This window comes from Urocitellus parryii, chromosome 6 (genome assembly GCF_045843805.1).
Source record: "Urocitellus parryii isolate mUroPar1 chromosome 6, mUroPar1.hap1, whole genome shotgun sequence".
In the NCBI taxonomy this organism is placed as follows: Eukaryota; Metazoa; Chordata; class Mammalia; order Rodentia; family Sciuridae; genus Urocitellus; species Urocitellus parryii.
In genome coordinates this window covers 136,356,032-136,376,363 of record NC_135536.1, presented here as the reverse complement: position 1 = coordinate 136,376,363, position 20,332 = coordinate 136,356,032, and the positions used below count along the sequence as shown (strand labels likewise).

The following is a 20,332-nucleotide window of genomic DNA, read 5'->3' as shown; positions in this document are numbered from 1 at the left end:
TCTTTTAGTAAGTGATTCGATTTTCCTCTTTGTTTTTCTGATTTGTGCTCCATTGTTTGCTTTTGGAGTCCTGGTAGTTCAGGGTCTGTTTCCTGAACCCTTTAGTGATAATACTTTTTTCTCAGTCTTTGGGTGATTCCCATTCTTGGAAGACAAATAAGATCTATAGTTAATATTAGGTGACATTGTTTCCATTGAGAGTGTTTGACCTTTAAGGTTGTATTTTACTCCAGATATTATACAGATGCCCGTATACAGGGATCTTTTAGTTGAAACTGGTACTGCCAACTCACTCTTTTAGTTTCAGGGCATATGTTTTTGTTTGGTCATAAAACAGACATATTCATGTATACCAGAGGAAGGTTTTCTTTTATTTTTTGCCCCCCTCTTTACAGGAAAAACATATGTCTCACCAAATACTTCAGTTTTAAAATTTAGATGCTTCTTAGACATAGGCTGTAAATGTCTCAAAAAGCAGGCAGATGATGTGGTGTGGAGATCTCAAAATAAGAATAGGCAGTAAAGGTTCTTGAACTGTATGGATTGTACAAGCTCCACCTAAAAGCATTCAAAGTCAATGCAAAACAATTAGGGCTAATTCTGGCCAGGGATCCTAGTTTTGCAACAACTCTTAGAATTAGGAATCTGGACAGGGAGATCAAATATCACTCTGGATTTTCTGAGAGATGCCATAGAATGTAGGAGCTTCCTGGCTAAAACTGGAATGTCCCTGGACAATCTGGAGATTGTGCACCCTGTACCTAGCCTGCTGTGAGCATATAAAGTTCATTTTAATGAGACTTTATTTAAACTAAACCTTAAGAAATAAGGAGGACTGGTTGGATCAAATGACTATCTATACTAAAGAAAAGAAGGTGCATTATTTTCTCCTTATGAGTTTACAGTTTTTAATGGTGAAAGACACCAATGATCACTACTTTATTCTTCTTAAACAAACCAAGATTTCAGACTCTATTTGAGGGATGACCCCTTTCCAGAAATTATAGGCACTGCATTTATTGCCAGCCAGTCATTTCTGTCCATCTGCTAATTTTCTCCACATGGAAGGAGCAGCTGTCATTGCAGAAATGCTACAGTAGATAATAAGATGGGGGTGTATTTCATCTTCTAATGCTTACAACAAATCCCTGGGAAGAGCAGCAGAAGTTCCTCTGACTACAGGAAACTCTGATATTATTAACAAAATACCAAATGAGTTTGGGATTGGAAAAAAATGGATTTTCTTTAAAAGAAAAAGTACTGAAGTTAGATGTAGTACATATTGTAATATTCTGCAGTTGCATATAAGAACTTTTGAAACCATAGGCACACACAGAGATACCCTCAAAATCCCAGCCAAACACAGAGCCCTAAACACAGTGCAATCATGTAAAGCCGCATAAACTATTTATACTAATGAAATGATTCATTGCTTCCACCTCTGCAAAGCAAATAACAACCAAACAAAACTTTCCCCAAACTAACAGCTTTCCTAACTTCTGTGTATCTTTCACTAATCTAATTTCTCTCTCAATCTAGGTGCTCAAATAATATTAGATGCCACCCTCTCATTGGCACTATCTAGCATCCCAAATACTGATCAAAAACTTCTGTTGATTATTTCTCTGAATTATTTTCTTACATAAATTATTTCCTGTTCAACTCTACTACCCCACCCTTAAGTGTGCTCTAGTCAGTTGGTAATGAAAATTGACCACAGCTTCTCCTTTGGGGTCCTAGAAAAGATGTTTTTCTCTTCCATTCAGCCTGCATAATTTACCTGATTGTTCTTCATAAGGAAAAATATCATTTCATCTGAACCTCAAAATAATCCTGTGAAGTAGGTTAGGCATATCTGTATTTTATCCCAATGAGAATATTGACTCTTAGAGAGGCCCCAATATCCCATAATCAATGATGGAGCTGGCAATTGGAACTAGGTCTTCTTAATCAAAGCTCAGTCTTCTTTAGCACAAAATTTCATTTTTTTTATTTTGAAGAGTTTCAATCTAGAATTGCATTTATGCTGTGTGGTAACCTGTGGACCTTCTCCATGTAGATACTGTCCCTGAAATTGTACTCCTTGGAGCCTAGGAAAGAAGACAGAGAGAGTGTTAACACAGAATCACTAGCTAGCTTATAATGACTGCATTTTCATTTATACAACAAAAATGCTTTTAAAGAACACCAACTAATTTCATCACAATCTGTGTAACAAAAGAAAAAAAATCCCCAGTGTTGATGGGAAGCCAGGTCAAGGCAAGGCAAATCACAGAGCCATTAAAGAGAATCCTGAGACTTTGGGATATTGTGCCTGAAAATATCTTGATATGAGAAAGTAAATTAATTTAAATGCAGAAAAGAAGTTCAAAAGCAAGTCTGGTATGCAAGACCCTTTCTATTGCTATTGGTTCTAAAGATCTGCTTCATATTTTATCTGCACCCTTAGTGACCAGCAAAATAGATAACCCCTGTGTCTAGAAGTCATTGCTATTAAGAAGAGGAAAGGAGAAAAAAATAAACAAGAGCAAAAAAGCCAAAGAGGAAGAGACACAAAACCTACCATTTCACAAGTCAAAATATTTTCATGGTGAAATCAGAATAAATGATTAAAGATTTTCCAGCTGACAAGCAGCAGGAAACTAATATTTAAAGATAATTTCAGAAACATGGAGATTGAAAAGTAGTAAAAGAAGGAGGCCGAAACTTCTTTCTTTTCCCCCCAAGATTTATTGAAAATAAGATTGATTGTTTTAAAAATACAAAATGTAACTGACTCTGCAGTTAATTGCTAGTGCATTTATCTATTCCAAATTATTTATTAAATACCAGATCTGACACAGTTCCTATATTAGAGTTTTGATAGTAACCAGAAACTGACCTTGCTTCAAGAAAGCTCCCAATCTAACAGGGAAGACAAAAGAAATAAAAATTAGAAAAGAAAAAAAAAAACATTCAAAGTGGGTTTATAAGGACTGTCATTAAGAGAACTTCAGGAAGTTATTGCAACAAATAGAAGTACATAATGCAATGTTCTGTGTGGTAACCTGTGGACCTTTTGGCAATTCAGGGAATCTTCTGAGGCAAGGCTGATACCCTGAAAATCAAATAGGTGGGAATGGCTGGAGATCTGGGAGTCCTGGTAAAGGGACAGCAGAAACAATTGCACAGAGGAAGCTGTGAGCAATTTGATATGCTGGAGTATGGAAGTATGCTGGTGAAGGAAATGGGGAGCGCTGGCAGAGTTAGGTGATAAAAATACTGTACTGATCCTCTTAATCTGTAGCACATTTCTTGTTAATCCTATTGAGTACCATTTTAGCATGAATGCCAGGAACCTGTCCTATAAGTGGGCTATAAAGTAATTTGGTACTTTTGAATGTGAGTATAACCATTCCTTAATGAGTGAATGGTTGATTTTGAGCTCATTCTAACTCTAATATACTACAGTGATATGTTAGTCAGCTTTCCATTATTTTGGCAAAAATACCAGAGAAAATCTACTTTAGGGAGGAAAGGTTTATTTTGCCTCATGGTGTTAGAGGTTTCAGTCCATGCTGTAAGGCCCCATCACTATTGGCCTGTGATGAGGGAGAATATCATGGTGGGGACGCATGGCAGAGCAGAGCTGTTTACTCCATTGTGGTTGGGAAGCAGAGAGTAGGAAAGCCAGGCACCAGGAACAAAATGCACATTTCAAAGTCATGCTCACAGTGACCTACTTCTTCCAAGTAGGTCCTGCCTTCTAAAATGTTTATCACCTCCCGATAGTACCATTGGGTGGGGACCAAGCCTTCAAGACATTTGGGGACATTCCAAATCCAAACTATAACTGATGCTATCTTTGAAAAGGGACTTTGATATTCTGGGTAAATATCAAGCTTTTGAGTCATCTACTATCTCTATGGAGGGAAGCAATACAATCAGGAAAAGAGTATAAGGGATAGAGACAAACAGATCTGGTCTTCGGTTATCTTGGGTCCCTTATTGAATAATTTCCAAGTCTCAGTCTCTTCATCAGGGTGTAATACTATCCACCTTACAGAATTATTGGACCAGCTGGAAATATCATATGTGATATAACCAACAGCTCAGACTGAACTGAGTTCAACTTAATTATTTGTAGATTCGAAGGGTTTTGATATTAGAGAAATGCACTGAATGTGTTCTCATGATGTGTATTGTGGGAAACTACATTTCTCAAACTTTGTCTTAAAACTGATAACCCGACATTAAGTCAAGTATGGTTTCCAGTTCCTTTTGGAGCTGTAAATAAGCAGGACTCTGGGAGTTTAAGGGACAGATCTGCAGCTTTTTGGACATCTGGAACTGGTGCCAATTGGGCAGAAGTCAAAGGGAAGTTGAATTCATTAGTGTAATTGTCTTGTTGAGTTTTATTTTCTCAAGCTATTTCCATCTAAATACGTATTTATTCGCTTATTGTTTGCTTCTGCAGTCACAGATGCTCACTGAGAGGGGAGGACTTGAACAGACAGTGGCTCTCTCCCCAAGCGCATCTCCAACCAACCATTTACCATGCAAAAGGACTCCTTCACTACCTGTGCAGCATTGGCCGGAGTCCCGTGGTGAGTCACTTCTGTTTCCACATTTGTACCTGGTTTCCTTGTACCCTCCAGGAAGCACATTAGCTTCTGTCAAGTCAAGAAAACCAAAGTCCAAAGACTTATGTCTGTCCAGCTCTAACGGGACTGGGGTTGTTCTTGGGGCTTCCATATCAAACGATCACAAATTGAGTACCTAAGGACAATGAAAACTTTTTCTCTCACCTTTCTGAGGGATAGATGTCTGAAATCAAGGTGTTGTCAGGGCCATTTAGATCTAGCTTCTGTTGGTAGCCAGCAGTCCTCAGTGGTCTTGGCTTGTGGCAACAGAACTCTGGTCTCTACTCCTGTCTACACTAGGCCATCTTCCCTATTTCTAACTGTGTCCACATTGCCCTGTTCTTATGAGGACAACGGTCACTTGGTCTAATTCAGTATGGTTTCATCTTAGCTTTATTTCATTTGCCAAGACCCTATTTCCAAATAAGATTATGTTCACAGGCACCAATGTCTACACATCTTTTGGAGGGACATAATTCATCCCAAATATGGGGAAAGTATTGATGCCATACTCATTGATTAAAAACTGGTTGAGATATTATATTCCATTCCATTTCCTGGGTCTTGACTTTCCAGCTATTTCCCCCTAGTTATTGAAGAAGAAATAAAATGTGCATATTACAAGGTAGTATTTGGAGAAAATCTTTTAGGTGTTCATATTCTTGTTCAACTAATACTACAAAATTCTAGCACTTATGATGATTCTGACACTGTTTTAAGTACTTTCAGAGCTAGACTTTTCTTCCAAGCTTCTAGCACTATGTAATTGATGACAAACAGACTATTAGAAACTAGACTTAAAATAAGAAAGAGGAAATGGCAGTCAAATATCATATGGAAATGCTCATTTATTGACTATAAACTATGAAAAATACTTGTCCATGAAAGTATAGTGGGGCTTATGTTCAAATTTAGAGTCCTTACCTAACCTAAGAAACTTACAGAGTGGACACACCAGAGAATGTCCAACTTAATCATCTGTATCATTATCCAGTTTTTAAACATCTACTATGTAATCCAAATGGTGCCACATTTAATGAATATTATATATATATATATATATATATATATATATATATATATATTTGTGTGTGTGTGTGTATCATAGACCCTTATTTAAATCTCAAAAGAGATTAACAGGTAAAGTGATTTTCCTGAAGTATTGAATGTGGCAGCATTAGAATTCAGTCCTTATGTGCATTTCCATCCTGCAACCCCACCTTTCTTCATTACCTCCTCTTTGTCAGAGCATATTCGGGGTGACCAAGATTATTCCCAGGTTCAGCAATTCCCTAGAAAGACTCACAGAACTCAGAAGGGCTGTTGTAGTAATACTACAGTTTATTACAGAAAGGGTGCAGATTTAAATCAGCAAAGGTAAAACACATACATGGCAGGGTCCAGGGGAGACTGAACAGATTTCCAGGTATTTTCTCCAGAACTGAGAAGTGCTCAGTTCTCCAGCAGCAGTGTAATTACCAACCAGGAAAGCTCAACTCCGTCTTGGTTCTCAGGGATTTTTTTGTTTTGTTTTGTTTTAATTTATGATTTTAATTGTACCTATTTAAGTGGTATAGTGTGATAATTTAATACATTATATAATATGCAATGATACAATCAGGATAGTTAGCATTCCCATCTCAAACTTTAAAAAAAATTATCACATAGACATAGCAAGACAAATGCCTCAAGTTCTGTTTCATATATGGACGCCAAAACAGTCTATCTGAATGTAGAATAATGATTAATAGTGGCTGGGAGGTGTGGTGAGAAGAGATAGAGGGAGATAGGGTAATGGGTACCAAATTATGGCAGGATAAAAGTAATAAAGTCTAATGTTCTACATCACAGTGGGATAATAGCAGTTCACAATAACTTACTATATATTTTATGGGTAACTAGATGAGGGGAGCTTGAAGTCTATAAAAACAATATAATGATAAGGAGATGGAAATGTTAATTAATCAGACTTGATTAGTACACACCATATACTTGAAATATCACACTGTAGACCATGAATATGTCTGTATATTTTAGTGGTAGTAAATTGTGTAACCATGGAGTGCTTCACATGGCTGATCTTAGTTATTTAGTCTCCAACCTTCCCCCTGCACAGAGATCACATGGATAGCACCAAACCTCCACCATAAATTACTTTGTTGGCAGTGACTTTATGGCATGGCCCAGGTCTCTAGCTAAAGAGAAACACTCTGATCCAGCAGAATATTTCAAGGGTGTGAAGTTTATTTCCCAAGAGCCAGTGAAGAGGCAGCTCTTTGAAACATATAGGGTTTGAATATCCCCAGCTTGCTGAGTTAGCCTGTTTTTGTTTTCTTCTTTTTTTAACGTAGAGAATAAAGCCTTTCTTTCCCTTTAAGAATCCTGGTTCTATGGTGGTTAAATTACAATATCACTGTACTGACATCCCCCAAGCCTGCATCTTAGAAGACATTACAATCTCTGCTCTTGACCCTCTCAAAGTAAGCTCATGGCCTGCACGGAGGGCACAAATCTCATGGTTGAAACCTGAAGGGTATCTCTCTGAGTAGGAAGCTTTAGCCTACAGGAGAAGAGAGAGATTTAGAAGGAAAAAGCTTTGTATCTGATGCACATCTAAATACACACACATTAAACACACAACAAAACAGGATTCCTTTCTGCTCTGACAATCTCTAATTGAAGAGCAGAACATTCATTTTAAAGCATGACAGGTGAAAGGCTTGTTTAAAAATATAAATAAACATTAATTAGCTATAAACATGACAGCCACAGACTTGTTTCCTGCTGGGACCATCTGAGAGGTGGGTGAGAAACAGCTGAGGACTAAATGCTATTCACTGTGCTACAAAGCTCTCTAATGGGCTCAACATCACCCTTTAGTTACCTGCAAGGCTATATTTAACCAGCCTCCTGCTGGCAGAAAAAGCATTGCCACTTACTCCAGACTCTGTCCTTTACAGGAAAGCCTTCCACTGGGTCCAGATTAACTCTCAATCTTTAATGTTGGAGATTAATGGCAACACTGCCCAATGTCTGACTAAAAAAAATGTTTTCTGAGTCACTAGGAAGCCATTTTATGGTAGCTCAGAAGTTCTAGCTATTCCAGATGCTACTCAGGCATTTACCTATTTGTGGGTGGATTAATATGAGCTCCCAGGATCAATGAGAATGTGGGGAAGTGAGAGAAAACAGTACCCTGATAGTTCTGGGGATTGCTAAAGACCAGACAAATCATTGCGTTTATAGGCAACATGGTAATATTCACAATTGTTTCATCTATCCACCCATCCGTCCTTCTATCCATGCATCCATCATCCATCCATCCACCTATCCATCAGCCTATCCATCTGTCCATGCATGCATTCATCTGTCATCCTTCCATCCACCCCCTCATCTGGACAATCACTCATTTGTCTATTCATTTACACCATGTATGTGTAATCATTATACTAGGGGACAGGGATACAAAGCCAATTTAAAAGGAAAAGTCTGTCCTATTCTTACAGGAACACAGTTAACTTTGAAAGAAAGTGGACTCATTTCTTCAATATGATACTACAGGGTGTAGACAAAGGCCCATGCAAGGTATTGTTGGAACACAAATGAAGGGTTGAGTCATTTTCTCTCAGGGCCATAGCAAAGCTAGAGACTGTAGGTATCATCATTTGAGCTTAACTTGAAGTAAAAGAAAGAATTTCCCCTGGTAAAGACCTAGTAAAGCAGAGAAATATTCTTTCTTCAAAAGGTATTTAGCCATCACTGACCTTTTTGGTCTTCTTCCTTGTAAAATTGGAGATATGGTGAGTTTTCTATTCATGGAGTCACTAAATAGGGTAAAGGAAAGGAAGCTTTTCACTTAACTGGTCGCAAAAACTTATCTGAAATCTCCAGACCTTTTTGTAATGTTTTTTAATTTTCTTGAACCCAGATTTTTGCTCTTTCTGTTAGCTACATAGTCTGGATTTTGGATGCAAAAGCCTGAACACAGCAAATTTTAATTATTCATACACTGGAATATTATTCAGTAACCAAAACAAACAAACAAACAAAAAAACTGAACTACTGATATACTCCAAACATGGCTGGATTTCAGGAACATTATGTTGAGTGAAAGAAATTGGACACTAATGACTACACATTCTGTACTTAAAGTTTAAAATCAGTAAAAGTAGTTTTTGAAGGTAGAAATTAGAGCAGTTTTTGCCTCTAAGGAAGGATACTGAATACCAGAGTTAGGAGGGAATGTTTAGATTAGTGGACACATTCTATATCATGAATGTGGGTAGTCACTTCTATGTATTCAGGACCTGTGCTTTTTACTGTAGATATACATTTATGAAATTTAAAAAATGTTAACAATAAACAAATATAGGATTACAGAGCTTTAAAATGCAACTAGGAGACACAGAGACTGCTCAAAATAAGAGCTAACAAACTAGAGTGCTGCAAGTCAAGTGAAAGAATACATCTTTGCCAAAACTGGATAGAAACACTGTAGAAGAAGATCTGTTTAGAAGTCAGCAAAACCAAGTCAAGAGATAAAGCCTGCCAACAGGGAATCCCAGAGGTACAGACAAGCTGAGCAGTCAGCTCATGGGAGGCATTGAACCCATTCTTCTTTGTGCAGTTCTCCATTAAGGGTCAGGAGGTCCTTGGCCAAGGAGGCAGTCAAGAAGAGCTTTGGTAGTGAAAGAAAGCTCTTAGGTTAGAGTGAGCTCCCAGGGACCCAGGTAGACAGCCTCTTCTGAGCTGCCATGTTGCAGCTGGCCTGGCCCTTGGGCTGCTGTGAAGAACTGACGCTTCAGAGTTAGGAGAGGTATCGATTATCACCCTCTGGGCTCTGGCTATGTGAGTGTGTGTTGGTAAAAGGATTTCAGTGAGCTTTGAAGAGCTCATTGATTTCCGTTTACAATGCACAGGAACTGGGCTGCCTTCTGCCATGGGAAGGGGCTAGCATATTTTTTCTTTTCTTTTTTCTAGGGTCCGTTGAAATGGAATTTTTAGCTACTTAAATTATTTTCCTGGTCTTCTTTTATCCCTCTGGCATGTGTTTTTGGTTTAATCAGCTTCTTTTTAAAAGAGACACAGAAGAAGAAGGGGAAAGTGGATAGTGTTTCCCTTCATAAACCCTTGTCTCCAATAATTTCAGAATGCTCTGGCTCATAGTTTATTTTATCTGTGCCATATTCCTCAGAAGTGGCAGAAGAACAAGGGTTATTTTTGCTTATTTTCAATGCCTTGTGCTAAGGGACTAAATCTAGAATTTTTTTTTTTTTTGTGTGTGTGTTTTGTTTTTTGGAGTGGAAGTAAATAAATGAATAAAATTTGACTCTATATATTTATTTGCAATTGTTTGTATGCTATTAGAGGTAACAGTAAAACAATATATCAAAATCCACATTTGGGTCTATGTATTTTTACAGACACAGATAATCTATATTTAAGTCAATTGCTAAACATTTTTGAATAAAGATATGTTGAAAAACAAAGGGCACTCTTCATTTTCCCTCACTTAGTATCCTCAATGTACCTTCTCTGTATCACAGGGAAATCTGGTGTCTTCCACATACCACAGGGAAGGCCATTTAGATTTTTCAAAGAAGTCTAAACAAATTTCGTATTTTTCATTTTTCATGGGATAGAATGAGGTGAGAAGATGACGTAAAGGGGAAAATGAGGGAAGTGGCCTGGATCAGTGTTTCCCTTCAGCTTTTAGTGAAAGTGCCTCTCGCCAGAGCTGGGAGAAAAGCAGGGTGTGAGGAGTGGGAAAAGGAGGAAAGAGATGTTTGGAGATCAGGCCAAGGAAGCTAGCTTTCCATGAGGCTGTTCTCCATTAGGGAGGGCCAGAAGTCAAAACAGGCTTCAGATGTAGACTTGGAGAGGACCTAGAGGTGCTCTGTCTGCCTAACATGTACATCCCAGGAGAAGTGATTCATGAGTAGAGCAAGTAGCAATGATCCTGGCCAGTGGTGTTGTCCATCTGGCTCATAGTTCTGATACCATAAAGTGAGAGTTGTCCAGAGCAAAGCACGAAACATCAAGGCAACCAACAGTCGTCAAAGATAGGACTACAAATCAGGAAGCTGAGGTAAGTCTCCTTTCCTAGCAGGGTACGTCTGTGGTGAGTGAATACTCACACTCCCCTAGCCTGAGAATTCACTTTCACAACTTGGAGAACTATGATATTTTGAAAAGAATAGTCTACATTTTATCTTCTGGTAAAAACTGAGGTTCCCAATAACCCATCTGTATGGATAGGACTTGGCATACAAAATGATAGTTTAATCCTTCTACTTGAGGGCTTCAGTACCTGCCACTGAGCAAGACAGATGCAAAGGCCTCACCCACACTGACGGGTTGCAGGATGATGTCTTCTGGTGGCATCCAGGCTGCTGCTTCTCAGCTTCAATGTCTGTAAATGGGAAAAGGAAACTCTTTTCACTCTTGTGGTACCTGCCAGGGGCTCAATGGACATTGCCCTCCAGAGTGTTGAGCTTACTTCTTATAGACGGCTGGCCAGGCAGAGATGGAGAGCAGAAAACAACTACTCAGGCCAAGCCAGCCGTTCACTCTTAATTTTATTGATAACTTGAAATATAGCTCTTTATTGTGGAGCCAATGTTTTATTTTGGGAAAATTTTTGAACCCCAATTGATCAGAGTTTGAGATTTAACATGTCTCTTTTTAATGAGCAGTCAAGGGTAAGTTGCTTAACTTCCTTTAACCTTAGTAGAGGTTGAATGTCGGCTGTAAAACTTGCATAGTATTTTCCTTTCAAAACTTTTAATTAGCAAATTATAGATGTGTGTAAAATCTTAGCATGGTGCTGGCACATCACGGACAGACATCTAAATAAATAGCAAGTGTTAATATTATTATGACTTACCAGAAGAGTTTTAGATATAAAGCAAAGCCACCTGTTAGACTATGTTTTTGTATTAGTTTGCATGAGCTTTTTCAATGTAATTGAAATATTTTGGAAAGAAGGACATTAAAATATACAAACCTGGGATGGCAGAAAACCTCCTCTACCATTTTATAGTATATAGTCAAGGTTTTTACTGTGAGCAGTCTCATAAACTAATTATTGGCTCACTGCTGAGTTTAATATAAAAGTATAATATTTAATTTAAAAATATAATATTCTTTTCTAAGACTATGTTAGAACTTTGGTCCATATGGCCCAATTTAAGTGAAAGACTCTTTTTGGGGTAAAGGGAATAGATCATTAAAACCCCCTTCAGATGCTTGTAAGCATAAACTCTACATGTGTCTCTTGTGGTTAACCTCACCTATGACTAGATGTTGCTAATAACTCAGATGAAACATTTACCAAGGTGAGAGTATAATTGGCTCTCTATATCCCTGTGTTTCACATCCACAGATTCAACCAACTGTGGGTTGAAAATATTCAGAAGAAAAATTACATCTGTACTGAACATGTATAGATTTTTTCTTGTCATCATTTCCTAAACAATTCAATATGTAGTATAATGTGTATTTATGAAGTATTCACATTGTATTTAGATATTAAAAGTAATCTAGAAATGATTTAAAATATTCAAGCAAATATTTACAGGTTACATGCAAATACTGTGCTATTTTATATAAGGAACTTGGGTATTCATGGATTTTGGTATCTATTGGGAGTCCTGGAACCCATACCTTGCAGATACCTAGGGACAACTATGTGGCAGTTGACAAAATAACTGGGAAATAGAATCTTGTAAACTGGGCTCTTGGAAGGTAATTGAACATGTCACCAATATCATTCTCTCATAGAGATGTTTACCCCATTCAAGAACTTGGACCGAACGCTGTCTGCACAGTATGGTGCACAAGTGGAATCTTCAAGGCTTTTTAATAAGCCTTGTTTGGTTTAATTAAAAGTGTTGCTTTTTGGGGTTGCTACCATATTCTCAGGAATTTGTCTCCTCTCAGCTCCAGCCTTTCCTTCATTTTCCCATGACCATGGTATGAATAATGTAGTGGTCTTGCTGCTGGGCAAGAGGAATGAGACCCAGATGTCAGGAATGGAAAGCACAGCAGTGCAGAGCTGGCAAAGCAGAGCAGTAAACACAATCAGGGACAGGTGAGCCATGGGGAGCAGGAAATTAGTGAGGGAGTGGTTTGAAATAGGATGGAGTAACCTCTTGAACAAGGGGCTAAATTAAATTGCAGAAGATTCAGAATGAGATCAATGGAGGCAGAGGAAGAATGAAGGATGAAGGATGAAGACCATAGCGATGTGGTCCTGATCACATTCTTGGCTGAGTAAGAAATGACGGAACTCATGTTTGCATGAATTAAATTAACCTTGCAATTTAGCTCAGAGAGGAATTCCATAAAAAGGTCTTAGGAAGATGTATAAGAGCTTGGTTTCAAAACCATAATACAATCCAACCATATACTTGGCTGATGAATAAAGTGAGACACAGAAAGGGGAATCAGTTTAGCCATGGATCAGAAGTTTGAACCTAAGTACTCCTGCTCAAACAAAACCAAATTAAGCTACAAAACACCTTTAAATCTGCATCTATTACTATGTCCTTGCCTGGGGAAAAGCATGATCTTTGCCTATTCATTTAATCCTGAAGATCAGGCATCATTCTTAACCTCTTCCTCCTTAGCCTCTAATCCAGCCAGTCTCCAAACCCTGTAGATTTTACTCTTTGCTCTCATAACATGTCCTTTCTGTACATATTTTCTGTACTACTTTAAGCAAGGCTTTTGCCATCTCTTGTCTGGCATCAGTCCCTCCAGTTCATTCCTAACACTCCTGATCTAATGATCTGAGTTTTTCTCCTCCATGCTCAAAGGCTTCTTCAGCACCTACAGAATGGCATGCCAGTGTATTAGTGGCCTACCTACTACTTACATATTAAGAGCCTATCTTCTTTTATTGTATGCTCTGTATTTTGAATTATTGCAGTTCCTCAAATGCATAGCTCATTTCCCCCATTTTCCATTTACTTGGTAGTATTTATCTTTGGAATAACACCCTTATCAATCCCAGGACCAGGACAGCATATGCATTTGGGATACCATTCATTTGATGGGCAGTGTGAACACTGCCCCTTAGATGTGTGCAACATGTCCTTAATTGGATTCCCAGAGATGCCCATGCTTATCTCTATGTTAGCTCTCCACTTGCTTTACAAACAACCATCTGTTGGCTTGCTGGATCATCTCAACAAAGCTCCTGGATGAGGCAATACAGAAAAATATTTTAAAACATTGCCTCTGAATTAGGGCAAATTGAAGTTCAAAAATTTAATAGCACACTTGATAGCAGTGCAAGCTTGGGAAAGTTATTATTTTATCTAAAATTTATTGTTCTTAACTACAAAATGGGGACATCTACTTCATCACAGCATAATCTATATTATTATATGTAAAACAATTTGTATAACACCCATCATTTAAGTTTTTTACTATTGCATAATTACTAGGTTATATTTTTCTTAGGTTTTAAGCACAGTATCTGGAAGCTTATAAATCTTCAATAAATTAATTAACATTATTGTTGCTATGGAGGGCAGGATTGTGTTATATTTAAACTTTAATTTCTCCTGCCATATAGCAGCTCACAGGGAATATTAGTTGAATTAATTGACAAGTAAACAAGTTGGGACTATTGATTAACCTGTAGATCTTAGAGAGCCCTTACCAGGCACATTTTCTATTAACCTGATGCAGAAATTTACTGGAAGAACATATCAGTATTTTATCTTCCAGTAGAAAAGAAATAGCTTCCTCAACTGGAATAACGTGATAATTTGTCTTGTAATTGCCCCCTGCAATTTGGAGGAACACATGTTTCTTATAATTAACAGGCATTTATTTTTAGGGATGTCATTGGAGCAACAAGCAGAACAATTCTCCTTCTCCTTCATTCTGCACCCTCAGAGGCCACTAGAACTCGTGGGGCTTAGCAGTGCTCATTCCCCAGGTGAATAGGTCTATAATTTGTCATTTACCTTAGCTTTTCAAGTCTGTAAGGATCTGAATAAATAAATAAACAAATAAATGAAAGCTCTTTTTTTCCAGTTGAATTCAGCATTTAAGGCATGCCTGTCACCAAGCCGGCAAAACTTCAGCTTTATTGAGAAATCTGTTGCTAAGACACAATCTGAATTTGTTTGCATACTTTTCTTAAGAATGTTGGGTATTTATTCACAAAGAGGAACTGAGGTATAAGAAATAAAGGTTGGTAGAAATTTCAGGATGGGAGAAGATTAAACCTCAAACTATTTTATTGGTTCCTGTAGACCAGGAGTTCTTAAAGGATGGTTCTGAGACCAGGGCTATCAACATCACCTGGGAACCTGTTAGAAATGTGGATTCTTGGGCTTGCCTCCGACTTACTTCAATCACAGAATTGCTGGGGTAGTGCTCAGTTCAGTGATCTGCTTTAACAATGCTTCCAGGCTCTTGGATGCCTATTACTGTTTGAGATCCATTGCTCCAGAGTCCAGACTAGAATATTATGAAAGCCTCATTAATCTGTGGAAATGGCAAAAGGGGAGACTATTCCCTTTCCTGAAAAATCCTGAGATAACCTCACCTGAGGCAGATGCCTTGATAGAAAATATTTCTTTTAAGACCTATCACACCTACTCTACTTTACTGCTCTGAGTTAATTAACCAGGGTCCAATATCAGCATAAAACTAGAAATAAGTACTCACTATGACCTAGGAGGAAATAACTTGCATACCCAAAGAATTATAAGCTTTTGAAAACACATCATCAGAAACATGGCAACGTATGTACAAATGGATTCTAAGGGTACTTTACTAACAAGGGCAGAACAGACTGCTGGATATTGACTGCCTTCATCGGTATGAATACACAATTTAGAGTTAATCTGTCAACTTGAACAGCTAGTGGTGGATCTAACAGCTCAATTTGTTGCTTGACTGAGTATTGTGCTTGACAGTAGCCTACATTCAGTCAGGTTGAGATGCTAGAGCTCCCTGGCATAATGGGAGCAGGAAACCAAAGTTTTAGGGAGCTGGTGATAGGTACTGAGTTTATATTGTAAGACCTGCCCACCCACCTTTCTTCTTTCAGAGGGCTTGAAAGATAACTCTATCTACCAAGATAGTGAAAATACACAAGTGAGCAGAGCATCTCCATCCATGAAAAACTCTGTAGTTATCTTTGAAGGCCAGAGGGATGCTACCTTTGAGACGAGGTCTTTTGGGGTACCAGGGATTGAGCTCAGGGGCGCTTGGCCACTGAGCCACATCCCCAGCCCTATTTTATTTTGTATTTTATTTAGAGACAGGAGTCACACTGAGTTGCTTAGCACCTGGCTTTTGCTGAGGCTGGCTTTTAACTCGTGATCCTTATGCTTCGGCCTCCTGAGCTGCTGGGATAACAGGTGTGCACCACTGTGCCTGGCTAAGAAAAGATCTTTGATTTTCATATACAGTATGGAATCTCTGAGTAACACTTAACCAAGTGGTAGCACTTAACCATGAAAGATAAGATTAATACATAAATTATCACAACCCTCTTTATCCCAGATAATACTTCTTGTTCAAGCATCTACTTTCACTGATAATTAATGTAGCTATTCCAACTTTCTTTTGTTCATTGTTTACATAGTATATATTTTTACTTTTAACTCATCCATTAATCTTACATTTAAGATGGATTTCCCATAAATGGAATATGTTTGATATTGCTTCTGTATCCAATCTGACATTCTTTGCCTTTTAATTAGTATATTTTGTCCATTAACATTGAATGAAACATGTGATATGTTGAAACTGGGATTTATAATTTTTCTATCTATTTTTACAAGTTTAATTTATTTTTAGCATTGTCTACTACAATTTCTCTTGTATTACTTGAGAATTTTTATTAATCAAATTTATCTATGCGTGAACTAGTACTTATGTTCTTTAAAAACATTTTATTGTCCACTCTATTATTTATAATATCCATCTTTAATTAAACAGAGTCTACCTTCAGATAATATACTGCTTCATGTATACTCTAAAGACTTTGTAGCAGTATATATCCACTTTATATTTTCTGCTATTTATTTTAATTCATTTATTTTTCATAGGCTATGACCATTCTCTGCATTGTTGCCACTGTGCTTTAGACCATCCATTATGTTTTAAAGAAATTAAAACCAATAATGAAGGGAAACTATTTTGCCTTCATGTGTTTTATTTCTTAGTGCTTTCCAAGTGCATTGATTCAAAGAGACTGTGGCTTTTTGAAACCAAAATGATCTTTGGACCCTCAAACTTTTCCACATCAGGAATCAGAAAAGCTCAGTGCTTGAACTCAAAAGGGGCTGTATTCTTCAGTAACTTTTTCATGTGTGGCCAAGAAGGAAAATGGAAAACTAAGCAGATCTCAAGGGTAGAGTAAAGATCTATAGAGAAAAAAATACTGGTGAGCTGCTGATAGGAGCAGAATCAGTTCTTAACTAGCCAGCCCTGCCTGGAGATCTAGGCACGTCCCAAGTCTGCCTGGAAGCACTGCAAAATTGTTTTGGACAATAAACTGCCCTGTCTGTCCAATTTAGTCCCTCCAAACATGAGTGTTTATTGGGGATATTGTTTCATTATTCAACCACGTGTGTAGGTGTTTGGAAAGCACAAGATTTGCCTTTATTATTTAGGGATCAGAAGTTATGTTTGGAATATAAAGACTGAAATGAGATCTTGTACTGAAAGTCAGTTACTGTGATATTGTGGAACATTCAGTGTATCTTCCATGGGGAGGAAATGAGAACATTTGTCTGTAAGATGGAGGGGAGCATATATAGTTAGACTAAAACAAAAAAAATGGTCATAGCACTTAGCTTTTGTTGCTTAATAAACCACCCCAGAATTTAGTGGCTGAAACAAAATCTATGCATTATTTTTAATGGTTCTAAGTGAGATTCATCCAGGTAAACTTGATAATTTCCCTGAAAGCTGGATACTCTAAGGTGGATTCATTTCCTTGTCTGATGTTGGCTTGATATCAGGTAGGAAAATGTGGATGTTGACAGCATGCCTCTCATCCTCCAGCAGGCTAGCCAGGGCTTGTTCACATGGCATTGTTGCAGGGTTCCCAGCAACATCAGGACAATTAACCCAAGTGAAAGTGCTATATAATCTTCTGCTTGCATCATTATTATTGGCCAAAATATGCCATATAGCTCTTAATGGTAATGGAGCACAGTTTATTGTCAAGGTGCACATGTATGCAGACCTGGAAATAATTTATGATCATCTTTCTAAATTTTATTATTTTATTACTGTATAGGAGAAATTATTTCTACTATAAGATGATAAGATTGGCTTTGATGACAAGAGTGACTTTGATTGATGGAATGTGAACAGAGATGATGTTCAGTAAAAGCTTTAACAACCATTGCATGATTCTAACTTTGACATTTTTGTTCACTCTACCACAAAAATAGCATGTCCCAAATTAGGGCTTCTCCTTTAGCTTATATCCTAGAATGAAGTCATGCAGAGCAGTGTCACAGCTGATCTGTAACATGAATAAAAAATAAACCTTTGTTTGGAAAGCCATTGAGTCTTAGTGGTCATTCTGCTCTACACCAGAACCTAGAGAAAAAGAGTGATTTATTAACTTCTCTTTGGGTATATTTGATCCTTGATTTAAAAATGGATCTCTCCTATTGACTTTTTAAATTATTTAAAACTCTCATATATATTTTAAGATGCCCTTGTTCCTATTTTCTCTTCGAGCTCTGACCCTGTCTCTTCCCAGTCACAGGGAAATTTCTCAACAGCAAAATTCATGACTTCCATTTCCTCACATTCCTAAAATCCCTGCAATCTACATTCTTCCCGGATAACCCCATCAGTGTAACTCTTGCCAAAGTCACCAGGGATCCCCACATGGCTCTTCTGCTGAGTAAACAGTAACTACCTGAGCAAGGTGACATTTGAACATTTAAGAAACCAGAGAACCTGACCTGGATTTATTTTCTCCTATGGCTGCTGCAGGTCTTCTGTGATTTCCATGGCCATTCCCAAAAGAAGAACGTGTTCCTCTATGGTTGCAGTGTCAAGGAGACCCTGTGGCAAGCAGGCTGCACCGTGAGTGCATCTACTCTCTTGGAGGATGTCAGCTACAGGGTGAGTCACTGGGGGAAAATGACAAAACATACTTTATGACCAGTCTTACCTTTGTGACCTGTGTATCACCCATTTTTTTTTGTTGTTTCTAAACAATCATTTTGGTTTCTTTAATGATGGGGTAGTAATACAAGAAGGTGGGAATCTTGTGTTGAATAATGGCTTACTATTTGGTTGCTTTGCCTCTGTGTTCTATGACATGATGTGCAATAAAGGTCATGATAATTAGAGACAGGAAGCCTAATTTCAATACCTGACTTTACAATTATTAACTGTGTGACTATGAGTCATTAACATTACCTCTCTGAACTACCATTCTGTCATCTGTAAAATGAAGATAATAAAAATACTGCCTCTATTACATATATTATGGAAGGAACACAATGATATTGCATACAAAGGACCTTAAATAAGTATGAAGGGCTAAATAAATTAAAGGACTTAAACCATCAACATCTCTCTATATGAGCATTCTATAACAAGCAGAGAAGTAATCCATTGAAACTAATTCTATTTTATCAGGGTCCAGTGTTTAGAGCTTCACTGTTAACCCTGAACCAACTAGGAAATTAAGGAGGAGTAAATAATGGAGGGCTCTTTATTATCAGGATAAAGAAAACAAGCCATTGTTAAGTGAGCAAAATAAAACTGGCCTTTGTTTCAAATTCATGTTGAAAAGGAAGAAAACTAGGGTGGTGCTTACTGCTTCTAAATCTGTTCTGAATATTGCAATTTACTGTGTATGAAACAGCTTCATATTCAAAATTATTAGCTGTCTTAAAAATGGCAAAAGTCCACCAAACTATTCTTCATCTGGAAATACTTTCCCCGTTCCTTGGATTTCTTCTGCCCTTCTTTACCTATGCTCATCAGAAATTGGCTGCTGATGATCAGCACAGTTATCCCAGGGCTATTATTGCAGGATCAACAGTTTATCTGCAATGGCCTCTTTGGTCTAAGACTCAACCAGAGTGACAAGAAGCTTAACTACTTAATCTTACCTAGGAAACTGGTTTAGAAAATCAAAATATTTATTTGAGCAGCTCATGACAACCTGTACAAAAATTTCTCTTAGGCATAATTTGCTTTGAACAACAACAATAACAAAACCCCCCAACAGTATAATCTGAAATATAGTCAGTATGTCCCTTACCACTCCTTTTCCAAGAGAAAGTAACGGCGTTCATGGATGATTCCCCATACCCAGTCAGTGATTTGAAGAAATAGAAACTTAAGAAATCTCCTGTAAAAAGCTGACATGGAATGGGGCAGAGGCTAGGTATCATTGTCAATTACAGTATGGATTATTAGCCGATGTACTTCAATTTCAGTAAATGGATCATGCTACTTAATTAACAAACTTGATGGATACTCTGAGGCTTAGTATGGTGTCAGGTAATATGTGAGGCCTAACATGACAGGTGGATATGCCAAAACCTCTGCCCTTGAGGATAAACACAGTAGTGTTTAATAGCAATGCTATTTGAAAGACTTATCCTTCTGAGCATGGTGGCACATGTCTGTTATCCCAGCAACTGTGAAGGCTGAGTCAGGAGGGCTGAAAATTGGAGGCCAACCAGGGCAAC

At 37.8% G+C, this 20,332-nt stretch overlaps 1 protein-coding gene across 3 annotated transcripts in view; it reads left to right on the top strand.

The window, feature by feature from the left end:
• Positions 1-20,332, top strand: part of Agbl1 (AGBL carboxypeptidase 1) — an 809,509-nt gene that overhangs the window by 408,596 nt on the left and 380,581 nt on the right. For 2 of the 3 annotated variants that reach the window (XM_077800295.1, XM_077800297.1), the window contains exons 19-20: positions 4,457-4,586; positions 18,615-18,746. In XM_077800295.1, the coding sequence (XP_077656421.1) occupies positions 4,457-4,586; positions 18,615-18,746 (262 nt within the window). Of the gene's footprint in view, positions 1-4,456; positions 4,587-9,602; positions 9,918-18,614; positions 18,747-20,332 lie in introns of those variants that run through there. The other variant, XM_077800298.1, reaches the window with a different exon arrangement.